Here is a 13248-nt window from a genome sequence, read left to right on the forward strand (position 1 = left end):
CACTAATATGAAGAGATTTCTGGAGTTAAAATAGCTTATTTGAAAAAAAGAAGGTAGTAACAAACTACAAAATTCCTTTAAGAGTAATAAAATTTGTATCTCACAGTTTCAATGCCCTGGACATAACAATATAAAAAAACTTAAGTCACAAAATATGCTGCTGCATTTATTTACTACAAGTTCATATAAGCTACTTTTTTTCCCCCTCTAATTGCATGACAGATTAAAAAAACTTTTGGGGGGGGCGGACAGGGTCTCACTCTGTTACTCGGAACAGAGTGCGGTAGCAACATGATAGCTTGCTGCAATCTCACGTTCAAGCGATCCTTCTGTCTCAGCCTCCCAAGTAGCTGGGAGTAGAGGCGAGTGCCACTGCCCCTGGCTAATTTTTCTGTTTTTTGTAGATATGGGGTCTGGCTCTTGCTCAGGCTGGTCTCAAACTTCCAACCTCAAGCAATCCTTCTGCCTCGGCCTCCCAAAGTTCTAGGATTCCAGGTGTGAGCCACTGCACCTGGCCAAAAATTGCTTTTAAACCAGAAAATTCTAGAAGATTAAAGGTATTTTGCCAGGAATCAGGTATGGGGAAAATTACATCAAAGAGTTTCACAACATGGAACTTCTTGTCTGAAGGCAGAAGAATGGTCTATGTAATACTTTGAGCTCCTTTCTGGCAGCGGTAAGAAAAACAGGAAAGAGATGCTGGGCAGCATAGCAACTCTCCATTTCTATACTGAAGCAATACAGGCTATTAGGATTTTACTTCAAGTCCATCTGCCACAAAAGTAACAGCTCCTCTACTAGAGCTAGGGTTTTCAGCCCCTGAATGAGGAGGAACAAAGGAAGTGAGTGGCATTTTGAGTTCATAATTTTTTTAATCAACATTTACCAACATAGAGTTGAGGGGACTAGGGATCAGGAGTAAACTCCTATCTTGTTTATCTATATTGAATGAATGAATCCCTGGAACCACACCTTCCCATAGTGACCCTTTTGAGACAATTACCACTCTCCTGCGATATTTAAAATAAATCACGTTAAAATTGATTGCAGTTTCTCTTACTAATCTGGGACATCAAGGATCACAGATTCCTAGCAACACAAAGATTCTCCAGGGCTCTGAAACCCTAACGGCCTGGGTTCAAATCCAGGTTCCATCACTTATAGATCGTGGGCTAATTATTATAATCACTTCAGTTCTCTATGCCTGGGTTCTCCCACTTGCAAACTGAGGATAAGTGGTTTTCACTTCATGGAATTGTTGTTAAGATTAAATAAGATGGAAATAAAGGGTTTAGATTATTTTATTGTCCTCTGTGTCTCACATGTTTATTGAATATCTTTCAATAAATGTGAGAAATTAAATTGTTACGGAGATAATAATGTGACGTTTTATATTTCAAGTTATTTTATTCACAGATCGTCCCTCTCCCAATTTTACACGCCTGTGGGGTAGGTGCTTATCATCCATTCCCATATAGATTTTTAAAAACTCAGGCTCAAAAGTAACAGAGGAGGTGGGATTAGAGGGTGGAGTGGGAATGAAGGGTAGTGAGGGGAGGCGGGTGAGGAGGGAGGTATAATGAGGAGCAGGTGGGAAAGGGAGAAGGGGAATGGGATGGATGGGTAATGGGAGGGGGAGAGAATGAATGAGGATCAAATTCAGGTCTTCGGACTCCAAATCCCCAGCTTTTCTCATAGCGCATCCCTCGGTCCTAGCCCTCCAGTTCCAGCCTGCCACTATGATCTTCCCTCCTGCTCCACTCTTTAGCACTGCCGTGATCCCACGATTCCTGCTTCCCAGCTACCCTCGCCGGATACCCGGCAGAGATAAGGCCCAAGGCCATGACTCGCTCTCTACCTTATTCCCCGACCACGCCATGTTGCCGGTCCGCAGGCGCCTTAGTTGCCTCTTCCGGGCGGGAACCTGAAGCGCCGCAACTCGGTTCCGGCGGACTAGCTGCCCACCGTAGAAAAAAGAGCAGCTTCCGGTTAAGCCTGGAAGGGGAGGGGAAACCGTATTCGGGCTCTGAGCATGCGCGTATGCCCTCGATTCTGCTTTGGTGAGTGGGTGGAGTCTGAGCTGAGACGCTAGTGTTGACAACTAATATTCATCACTGCTCCGAAACACTCATTTTCCTTTTCTCTCATTGAGAATAACACCTACAAAGTTTTGTGTCAAAGCTCTGGAGTTAGATTTCCTTGAGTGTAAGTCCAGAAAGTCACTTAAGTTCTCTAAGCATCTCCGTTTCTTCTTGTAAAAAGTGTAATAAAGACTTAACGAATGCGACGACCTTAAACCAACTCCTGAAGAATGAGTAGGAGTTTTCCACGCAAAAAAAAAAAAAAAAAAAAAAAAAGTAGAAAGGGGAGTTACAAACGCCGGTAGGCACAAAACAACATCTGCTGAGGCTCTCCCAATAGTCTGGAGTGTCACTACCTTGGAAGGACGGAGGCGAGGTTTTATTTAGTAGACGAGTCTAGGGAGTTGTTGTAGAAATGGCAGCTATAAACCACAGCGCTTGGTTGGCTCTCTTTCAAGGAAACTGTCCAGCACGCAGCCCCTGCCCCTTTGAGGGAGGCTAGTCCAAGCCGAGCTTTGCACAGAAACAGCTGTTTTTTATACCAGATGACCCACAAGCTGACAGGTGTTTCAACAAAGCCTCTGGCAACCTTCAAAGTGTCTGCAAACTTCTGCCCAAACTGGGAAAAATCAAGTCCAATCAGTATTCTCTCCTTGGAAATTGGACCTGGGAAAAACTAGAACTAAAGTTGAAAAAGTGTAGAGAATCCATAAGCAAAAGTTATAAATATGTTGAAGCCGGCAAAATCAGACATTGTCAGACTTGCTGGTGTTACAGAAGGTTCGATACTTGTCCCTGAGGCCAAATTGAGCATGAAGAAGAGAACAAGTGGTTTAAAAAAAAGAAAGAGAAGTTTATTAATTTGCTGGCAAATGAGGAGGGAGGTAGACTAGTGTCTCAAAAGACCACCATCCTGCCTTTAAGTAGAAAACAGGGCTTTTTAAAATAGTGGTATTTGGTGGTTGGACTCCGGTCTACATGACCATGACCAGTGTCAGATGTTGTGGCTTTGGCTACTGTTTAATTGGTGGTTTCCAGTTTAATTGGTGGTTTCACCTTATCTTCGATGAAAATGATCTTTTAACCCTTAAACAATTCTGTTCGGCCATCTCTTTGGTTTCAGATACTAGAAAACAAACAGCAAAGAACATTTTTCTGCCCCTTAGATTACTGGCCTTGGGAAGGAATGCAGATTTTAATTCCCAAAAAGGGTGGGAGGTTTTACAGAGACAACTCATAAAACATTTCATTGCCCCTTTTCAGACCTTTACCTGTTACATTCATAAACCTGTTAACTTAAATGATAAGTGACAGGAAATGAGAGTCACACACAATTGAGGTTCATTATCATAAGCCAAGATTTTGAGGATGCACCCAGGAAGAACAGGAACTGCAGACAAGCTCTGGCTGTTTTTCCTAAGGGGAAGTTGGAACCTTCAGCATTTGAAAGGCATACAGAGAGAAGGAAAAAGGTGAAGGGGGAGCTGATGAAGCACAGTGGTTACAACATTCTTGTGAGGCCCAGGAAATATACATTTTGCATAAAATAAGGGGGAATATTAGAAGGGAAAAGGGGAGCGAAGGAAGAATCAGTTATGTAGATGTCCCTGAGTAGATGGAAGAATGTCTGATTCTATCTTATCTCCAGTTCTGTAAAGATAAACTTGTAATTCACTATTAATGTGAAATTAAATAAGCTTTAGTTTTAGGTGATAGACATAAGAACAACACATGTGTCCTTGCTTATGGGAGGTTAGCAAGGAATTTCATTTCATTAATGAATGATCCATGGGGTCAGTTCTTTGTGGGTGCCTGTGGCCCTCACATCTCTTTTGCCTAAGGAGTTGGTGGAGGGGTGGCCCTGGGACTTTGATTTTCTTTTTACAGACCCCAGGAGGCTTTTCCACCTTTTGATTCAAACTCAAGGAGTTCTTTGAAAGCTGAAATATTTGTAATAATATTTTTATGGAGAAGTAGTGGGCAGGCAGCCCAGCTTTGCGAAGGCTCTTGGCCTTGCCACAGCCAGCAAGCACTTGGAAGCTGCCCTTTTCTTGCTGCCAAAATGCCCAAGAATGTCAGTTCAAAGAAAAGGGTGGTGAAGGAAGAGCGCACAAGGAAATTAGCAAGGTTGTTAGCTACACCTGCTCCTGCAAAAGTGGAAACGAAGCCAAAAAAGGCATCAAGAAAGGATAAATCATAGAACCACAAAAGTGCAAACAAAAGGGAAAGGGGGAGCAAAGGGCAAACAGGCCCAAGTGACTAACCAAGAAACTAAAGATGATTTACCTAAAGAAAATGGAGAAACTAAAAACGAGGGAGTCATATACCATGATAAGACATAGTATATGATATTAATCAGATTTGGCTTCTTTCTCTCCTGCTTCATCAGAAGCTAGACTCTGTGACTATATGTGGCTACTCCCTTCCTCCTCCACAACAAAATGATACTGGCTTTGTTGGTTCCATTTCTACCTGTCAGTGCAAGGTCTTTTTGGATTTGTTTGACACAGAATTGAGTGTAAAGGGGGAGGACAAGAGGTTGATGGGCTATGGCTAGTGGTGGTGCTGGGGTGTGTGTTGGGGAGGTGAGGAGGGAGTTAGACAGAGAGGACGGTATGGGAGCCACAGTGGCACATGAAAGAAATGGGTGGGTTGGGAAAGTAACAGACTGTTACTTTGGTGAACTCCGTGAGCCATGCCTGCCAGGATTCATACTCTTATGTAGTCCCTTCCCCTTCAATCTGGACTGGCCTTATGACTGCATTAACTGGTAAATGTAGCAGAAGTGACACTGGGCCAGCTCTAGGCCAAAGCCTTCAGAATGCCTGGCAGATTTGGCTTTTGTACCCTGGTAAACCCAGATGCCATGAATGAAGGCCAACTACCATGAGACTGTAATGATGTGCAAGCCCAACAGAGCCACATGGAGGAGCACTATTATGGGCTGAATGTTTGTGTCTCCTCAAAATTCATATGTTAAAATCCTAACCCCCAATGTGATGATATTTGGAGACAGGGCCTTTGGGAGGTAATTAAGCTTAAAAAATTCATGAGGGTAGGGCCCTCGTGATGGAATTAGTGTCCCTATAACAAGAAACACTAAAGAGTTACTCCTTCTCTCTCTCTCCCTCTCCTCCCCTTCACACAAAGAAGAGGTCATGTGAGCATACAGCAAGAAGGCAGCTGTCTGTGATGCAAGAAGAAAACCCTCAACAGAAAGTGAATATGCTAGAACCATGATCTTGACTTTCAGCCTCTAAAACTGTGAGAAAATAAATCTCTGTTGTTCAGGCTACCACATCTATGGTATTATCTGTTATGACAGCCCAAGTTTGTTTTGGCAGCTCAAACAGCCTAATGCAAGCACTGAGCACCAATAGCCCCAGGGATGTACCCAGAAGACACCCAGCACCTAGTTGGCAGCCACACAAGTAAGGTTGTATAGGAGTAGATCCTCCAGCCCCTAAAGAGCCATCCCAGCATTAGAAACATTGAGCAGACACTAGTAGTGAAGCTGTGCCCAAATTACAGAATTATGAGAAAAAGAATCTAAAGGTGGTTGTTTTAAGCTGGTATGTTTTAGGTGTCACAGCAGCAATAGATAACTAAAACAACAGAGGTTTTTTGAACTATTGCTGTAATGTAGACCATGTGTTCCCTTTGGGGTAGTTAATAAAGGCGAACAAAATATTTAATTTATTTTGAAATTACAATTCAAGTTGCTAGAATATGTTTGAGTTTTATATCACTCTGAGAGTGACCTATATGAGTGATGACTTTATGAGCGTTATAGAAAACAAAAATGTGCAGGCTTTGTGCTCTGACAGAGCCATAACAATGGTTATATGGGTATTTAGAAAAATTAGTTAAAATTTTAATAGAATACAGATATGAAATAAAAGTTTATATCTCAAACAGATGTGAGGAGTGATGGTACCATATTCCACCACTTCCATCAAATACCATTTTTAAAAATCCACAAAGAAAGGTTTTATCTTAGTAATTAAATTAATTGAGGCGAGAAAGATAAATGTTTGATGTTGGCCACTAGTTTTTCTAAACACTGCAAAACTTAAGCCCTGGGTGGCCATTCCAAAATGGCAGAATGAAACTTTTAAATCATTTGAAATTAGTCCTTTTTAAGATTTGAAATCTTGCTTTATAGGAAATCATGGGTTTTATCCCCCTTAGACATGAACTAAAATGAAGAATACTACCTAATACCAATAAACAAGGTGACTTAGAAACATCAGTGTCACCACACTGAGCTGATATGGTTTATCCAGCTGAGCACATTATGGCTGCCAAGCAACTGGAAAATAGAGTACTCCTTTTTGATATTCACCATAAAGATTAGATGACTATGAGCTAAAAGAATTGTTCAAATATGGTATTTAACTCTCTAGTTTCTCTAATGTTCTCTAGTTGCTTTCTGAGAGCAAAGATGAGATTGCTTTAGTTTTATTTGGTTCAGTTTTCCTTTCTCTAGTCCAGGCTTGTACACACCTCTGTAGAGCCGTTTTGAAATGATTCTGATTTACGAGCCTATTTCTTCACTAGGTGATAAGCCCAACTAAGGTAAAAGCCATGTTAACTTCATCTAGGATCCCTTGGACATGGTCTCACTCTCATCTCCCACTCCATTCCACTGTGGCTACCTTACCCTTGTTCTAATCATGATTCTTTTTAGCCTTTGCCATTGGTTTGCCAACCCCATAAAAATGTGGCAAATGTGGTAACAAGTTTCTATTGTGGTTTCTGGAAACATTCCATCTAAATAGAATCCCCATAAATCAGTGGCATATGGAAAGAGTCAATACATAAGGATTCATATTAAGATCATTACATGTATATAGGACAGCCACCATGCTCACCCTTTTTCTGCAAGCTGTAGAATTCAAAGAAATTTTAGAGAGCCTCAAAGACAAAGTGAGCAAATTTTAATCAGACTTTATTTTTATTTTCTTTGTCTTCATTTCAATTATTCATATCTCTGCAAATGCACCAGAGAGCACCAAAGTTATCTTTTAAAATGTTGGGGATATTTTTTTCTTACCAATCTATTAATAGTTATTTTCTCGCAAAAAAAGAGTTCTTCTGAAGATGGAGTTCAGCACCATACATTAGGCAAATGTCCCCGGCTTTCTGTGGGTGAGCATGGCCAACCCCTCTGGTTTGGTTCACAGCAGTTCTTTCAACAGCTTCTTTCTGAGACATGAACAAGAAAAAAGCACCATATATTCTTTAAAATACTTGCAAAATCTTCTGATCTCTTAGCATTTGATATTTTGAAATGAGAAGGATACCCTTCAAAATGATTTTTGTTATTTTAAATTCAGAATCTATTCATCTGGATGAATCTGTTTTACGCCCCCTAGTGGCCAGGAAGACACAAGTATCTCAGCACAATAAAGATCGTGTTTGTTAAACTCTAGAAAGGTCTGAGTGAGTAAAGCTTTGAGTGAGGTTTTGCCAAATAACAGAAGGCTCAATCTGGCTTCTCTGGGCTTAGGGCTACTTATCCCTATTGGGGGAACATTTGGCAAATGCAATCACTCTCTTCCCAGTCTTTAATCTGTAGATTGGATTGAATAGCACCACCCCATCCCCAAGTCCACCACCAGGAAAAAGAGTTATGCTACTATTATCTAATTATTCTCTCTTGTCCACTATTCCTTTTCAAAAAAATCTAAAACCACTTGATATTACATAAGTTTAATTGCAAAGTATGTGAGGTGCTAATACCTATATATATATCACATATGTGGTATATGTAGCTAATCTCTCTATATAAATCTTCCATGTAAAATTCAGGCCTAAATAAACAAATAAATGAATGAATAAATAAATAAATAAAATCATATTAGCAGTTTGGAATTTGTAATGTACTTAAATAATTATTGTAAGGCAGAGATTCTTACTTATCTACCAAAATAGCCATTCTTCCCTTTTCTCTCCAATTAGCATAACCCCAATATTCAGGTGAGAATATAGCTATCTAGCCAAATGACTACATTTCCTAGCCTTTTTTTGCTCTTGAGGTCATGTGACTGAGGTCTAGCCAATGAATATCAGAAGGGTTGACTTCCTGGAAGTCTCCTTAAACAGGAAGGGTGTGCTCTTCTTTGCCCCTTCTTCTGTCTTGCCAGAAACATAGGTATGATGGCTAGAGATGTAGTTCAGCACTAGGATTGAAGCTAAAGGCAAGGAAGGTCACATACTATTAATGGCAGAGGAATAGAAGAAGGCAAGAGTATGAATGACTTCATAGGGTCCCCAGATGGTCTATCTCCAGGGTTCTTCTATGTAAGAAAGAAATACACTTCTATCTTGTTTAAACCACTGATGTTTTAGGGTTTTAATTATATACAGCTAAATCTAACTGTAAATGATACACACCAATCTTTAATTTCTGCTACACTGTGGCAGCCCAGCTTCCTACATGTTTCACTCCATCCCCTTGGTGGACTTGGTCACTCCTGAGCCTCTTATTTTCCCTGTCACATTAAGTCACACATTCCCCTGGGGTCCAGGCACCAGTAACATCTTCAAGCTCCTAAAATGATACACAGTGGAGCTCCTTGTCCCTGATAAATGGTCATTTTAGGGTAGAGAATTAAGAATAGTTTGTCCATTGGATGGACTGGTTTAGCACAAATTGCTATTCTGTTCCCTGCCCTCCTCGGGGAGCCATCGAAATGGCAGGACAGATCAGTATGGGCTAGGATTTTCCAGAAGAACTGTGGTGGGGAGGGGGTACTTAAGGAAAGAATCTGGTGGAATTATAAGATGATATATAGGCTACTGGGGCCAGAGAAGGAAGTAAGTTGTTGGGAGATTAGACAATGGAGGTTTCTACTTCCTGGGTGGGGTCCTTGTTGGAAAGAGTGGCTGAGATATTGTCAGATTCAAGCAACTCCACAATGCTGTAAGGAGAACAGTCCTCCAGCCCCAGCTTGCTGCAAAGCCAGCCACAGAAGCCCTTCTCCATGTCCCGGGCAGCTTGCCACCATGCTCCCCAGGACCACGAGAGCTGGACCACAGCGGCATAGAGGCCCAGGGCAGAGGCCACAGCCATGATGAGCACTGGATAGAAGAGAATGAGGCAGGGGCAACATGAGATTTTGTGCCAGAAGGTCCTCTCCTCGTTGTACACAAGAAAGATGTTGTACCACGTGATAGTGCCATAGTAGAAAGAGACAACGAAAGAGAGGACGAAAACCACGGGAAGGCAGACCAGTGTCCAGAGGACCACATGGGGCCCACGGTCAGCTCCCACTTGGCAGGCCTCTCTTCCTTCTGATGTTGCTTCCCTTGACAACTCTTTAGGCCTGGTCAGTTCCTGCAGCTCCTTCTCTGTCAATGTGACGTGGATGTCCACCATCTGACCCTTTTTCTTTCCACGTGTGATGGTCCCAGTTAATGTCACATAGCGGCTGTCCAAAGGCATGTTCCACACACCTGTAGGGCACAAAGGAGGCGAGAGTCAAAATCAGAATTGCGGATCAGAAGTGCACCACAGCGTCGTCACCTGAGGCTGGGGATGAGGATGAGAGTGTCCTTTTTTATAGCATCGGACACAGCACTGGAGTCAGTACTTCAATGACGGACTGAAGGGGTCTCCCTCAGGAGGGCGACCACTGATATTGTTGCTCCCACGGTGAGCTCTCACTTCACATGTCAAATTAGGGTGCAGGGTAAGCTTGTTTTTCATGTTCTCTCTCCACATTTGGGCCTCAATCTTGGCACAATCTCTGTGACATGAAGGGGTGTGAGGAACTTTACTACAGATACCACTTTATAATCATCCTGTGTCTAGTTAACAAGTGTGTGAAAATGTCATTCATGACTATCAGTTACTGTGCGCAAAGACTGTATGTGTGTGCGTTAGACCAAGGGGCAGCCCACCCTGCCTCCCTTCTCCTGCCTAGCTCTACGCTTCTCTGAGTGGGGCCTCCTCACACACCCGTGGGCATCCCAGCCTCACATGCAGGCTCTGCACACATGCTACACACATACACCCCCACACACATACCACACACACACCACACTCTCCCACACACACCACTCTCCCCCACACACCGACACACACCATATACATACACACACAACACAGCACGCACACTCTATACCCAAACAGCACACATATGATACACACCACACACATATACCACACACACACACCACACACATACACACACCACACCCTCCCACACAACACATACCTATACCACACACACATATACATACACATAACACACCACATCCTCCCACACATATCACATACATACACCATGCACAGCCCCCAGCACTACACATACACCACACACATATACACACACAACACACATACCCCATGCACATATACCACACACATAGTACACACCACATACATACACCACCCATGCCCCTCCACATCACACACCCATATAAACCACACCACCTATACACCCCCCACATACCACACACAACACACTAGACATTACACACATATACATACCACACAACACACAAACACCCCACCCCCACATGCACCACACACCATATACACACATGCACACACACCCCACACACGACACTCTAGACATTACACACACATACATACCACACAACACACAAACACCCCCAACCCCCACATGCGCCATATACCATATACACACATGCACACACACCCCACACACGACACTCTAGACATTATACACACATACATACCACACAACACACAAACACCCCCAACCCCCACATGCGCCACATACCATATACACACATGCACACACACCCCACACACGACACTCTAGACATTATACACACATACATACCACACAACACACAAACACCCCCAACCCCCACATGCGCCACATACCATATACACACATGCCACACACACCCGGCATATGCTCCCCCAGCTACACCCCCCCTCATGTACCCCTCCAGACATCCATCCTTGGGCCACTCTGGAAGTGAGGTTGGAGATATGGATACAGGGAAGTCTGTGGCCTTTGGTGTGTAAAATGTAGTCTCGAAGTGTGGGGGGCGGGGAGTACAGGCTCTAGGTGAGCATGTTGCCTGTGTTGCCTGTGGACTCCTTGCCCCACAGCTGCGAGAGGTAAAATGGAGTCACCTACAGAGCAAGGTCCTGGATAGTGCCAGGGACTCTGACTGTCCTGATAGAAGGGTCCTGCTGTCCTCCAACCTCATGTTTTCAGTCTCCTTCATCTCAGTAAAGGACACCACCAACTATCCTCTCCTTTGTTCCTGCCAAACACCCAGGAGTTATTATGGATTTCTCTCTTTTCCTCACTCCCTGCCTCTGATCAATCAGCAAGTCCCAGATTGCATTCTGAATCCAGCCTCTCCTCTCTAGCTCTCTCTCCTGTTGTCAGCCCAAGCCTCTACATCCGTGCTTCTGTGGCTGGAGGGACACAACAGTCTCCCATCAGCTTCCAGTCTCACTCCTTCTAATCCATTCTTTACAGAGAAGGCAGAGTGATCTTTTAAAAATATAAATGAGGCTGGGAGCAGCAGCTCACACTTGTAATCCTAGCACTCTGGGAGGCTGAGGCAGAAGGATTGCTTGAGGCTAGAAGTTCCAGATCAGCCTGAGCAAGAGTGAGACCCTGTCTCTATAAAGAATAAGGAAAAATTAGCCGGGCATGGTGGTATATAAGCCTGTAGGCCCAGCTACTGGGGAGGCTGAGGCAGTAGGATCACTTAAGCCCAGGAATTCGAAGTTGCAGTGAGCTATGATGATGTTCCTGCACTCCAGAACTTACGTGGTTAGCATAATCTGCTTGTGTTAACAATTTTTGTGTATAAATCAGCCTCTTCCATTACATTAAAAGTTCTGAAAGGGTGGTGGAGATCTCCCTATCACCTAGAATAGAACATAATAGGTGCTTAGTAAATACTGTGGATTTGTTGAATGAAGACTGCAACATTGTGAGAAGAAATGTATCACCAAGAAAAAAACGGATCAGTGAGCCAATACCTGTCTGTTCTGGGGGATGCCCTTTTGGTTTCCTTCCCATGGCCTTAAACAAGTGGCCCTAGACAGACTCACCATCATCCACAGGATAGTCTAGGAAATCATCTCCCTCCTCCTCTTTAGGCTGCTCTCCACCTTCCAACTCCTCAGGCTCCTCATCCGTTTTCTCGTTGTCTGAGCGGTAGACGATGATGGATTCTGGGCGGGATTCTTTCTTCTTCTTTTTCCTGCGACCCATTGTGGATTCCCCATCCAGGGCCAAGGCAGCAGCCACAGCCTTCCTCAGTGAGCCCTGGTGGGGGCTTGGGAGCTGGATCTGGCCTTCCGCTGGTGCTGGCTCTTCCATCCCAGTCCTGATCTCTATCTATGCCTTATAAAGAGTCTGACTTGAACATGCAAATGCACAATCCATACATCACAGAGCTTCTTCCTGGATGGGGCATGTGCAAAGATATCCCAAGGATGTGTTCCACCTGAAAGACAGGAAAGCAAAGCCATCAGGAGGGAGCAAATAGGGTGAGATGGAGAAATTTGGGGAATGATCCTCAACTTGACAGAAGCCATTCCTTCCCTTTATTTCTCATAACACTTTATTTTGCGAGTGCAGCGGAGATCCTCTTACAAGAATGGATTGACAATAACATTTTATTTGTGTTACACTATTTTTGTCATTTACACAAACATATGATATTATGCAAAACCCATCAATCTAGTTGGGGGAGGCAGAATATAAGAAAATTGACAGATGAGAGTTAAGAATAATTCTTCCTCCCACCATAGATGGAGATTCAAATGGCTGGGACCAGAAATCCCAACTTCTGGCTACTGAGTCATACATTATAACTACACCTAAACAGATGAGTGCAACTTTAAATAAGCCATCCAAAGATGGTACAACTTTTCCAACCATATCTAACTTGCTATTCTCTAAAGGAACCCTCTCTCCTCCTTTTTAGACCAAGACCTCAGAAAGTTGCTGGGATCTGTCTTATCACCTGCTGTAAGGGCAGTGGAGAGGGTGCACTTAACACTCTTAAGTCAGATGCTTAGTAATAGAATTGGGAATTCTTACAGGTAGGATCTTCAGGATGAAATTGGCTGGTGTCACTACTTCCTCACTGCCCAACTTTGTCTGTTAGAATAGAATGGGCACCATTATCTTTAAATTCTTATCCATAGAGC

The 13248-nt window shown here is 43.3% G+C and overlaps 2 protein-coding genes across 2 annotated transcripts in view; both read right to left on the minus strand.

The window, feature by feature from the left end:
* Positions 1–1961, minus strand: part of XRCC5 (X-ray repair cross complementing 5) — an 84416-nt gene extending 82455 nt beyond the window's left edge. The window contains exon 1 of the mRNA XM_069467382.1: positions 1859–1961. Within this exon, the coding sequence (XP_069323483.1) occupies positions 1859–1879 (21 nt within the window). The 5' untranslated portion in view covers positions 1880–1961. The remainder of the gene's footprint in view (positions 1–1858) is intronic.
* A 6958-nt stretch (positions 1962–8919) lies between these two features.
* On the minus strand, positions 8920–12412 carry TMEM169 (transmembrane protein 169). The gene is made up of 2 exons (XM_069467394.1): positions 12142–12412; positions 8920–9542 (listed from the first exon to the last, which is right to left on the minus strand). Exons 1-2 carry the CDS (start codon positions 12410–12412, stop codon positions 8920–8922), a joined length of 894 nt encoding a protein of 297 aa, XP_069323495.1.
* Between the last annotated feature and the right edge of the window lie 836 nt (positions 12413–13248).

The sequence above is a fragment of the Eulemur rufifrons genome, chromosome 1 (assembly GCF_041146395.1).
Source record: "Eulemur rufifrons isolate Redbay chromosome 1, OSU_ERuf_1, whole genome shotgun sequence".
Lineage (NCBI taxonomy): Eukaryota > Metazoa > Chordata > Mammalia > Primates > Lemuridae > Eulemur > Eulemur rufifrons.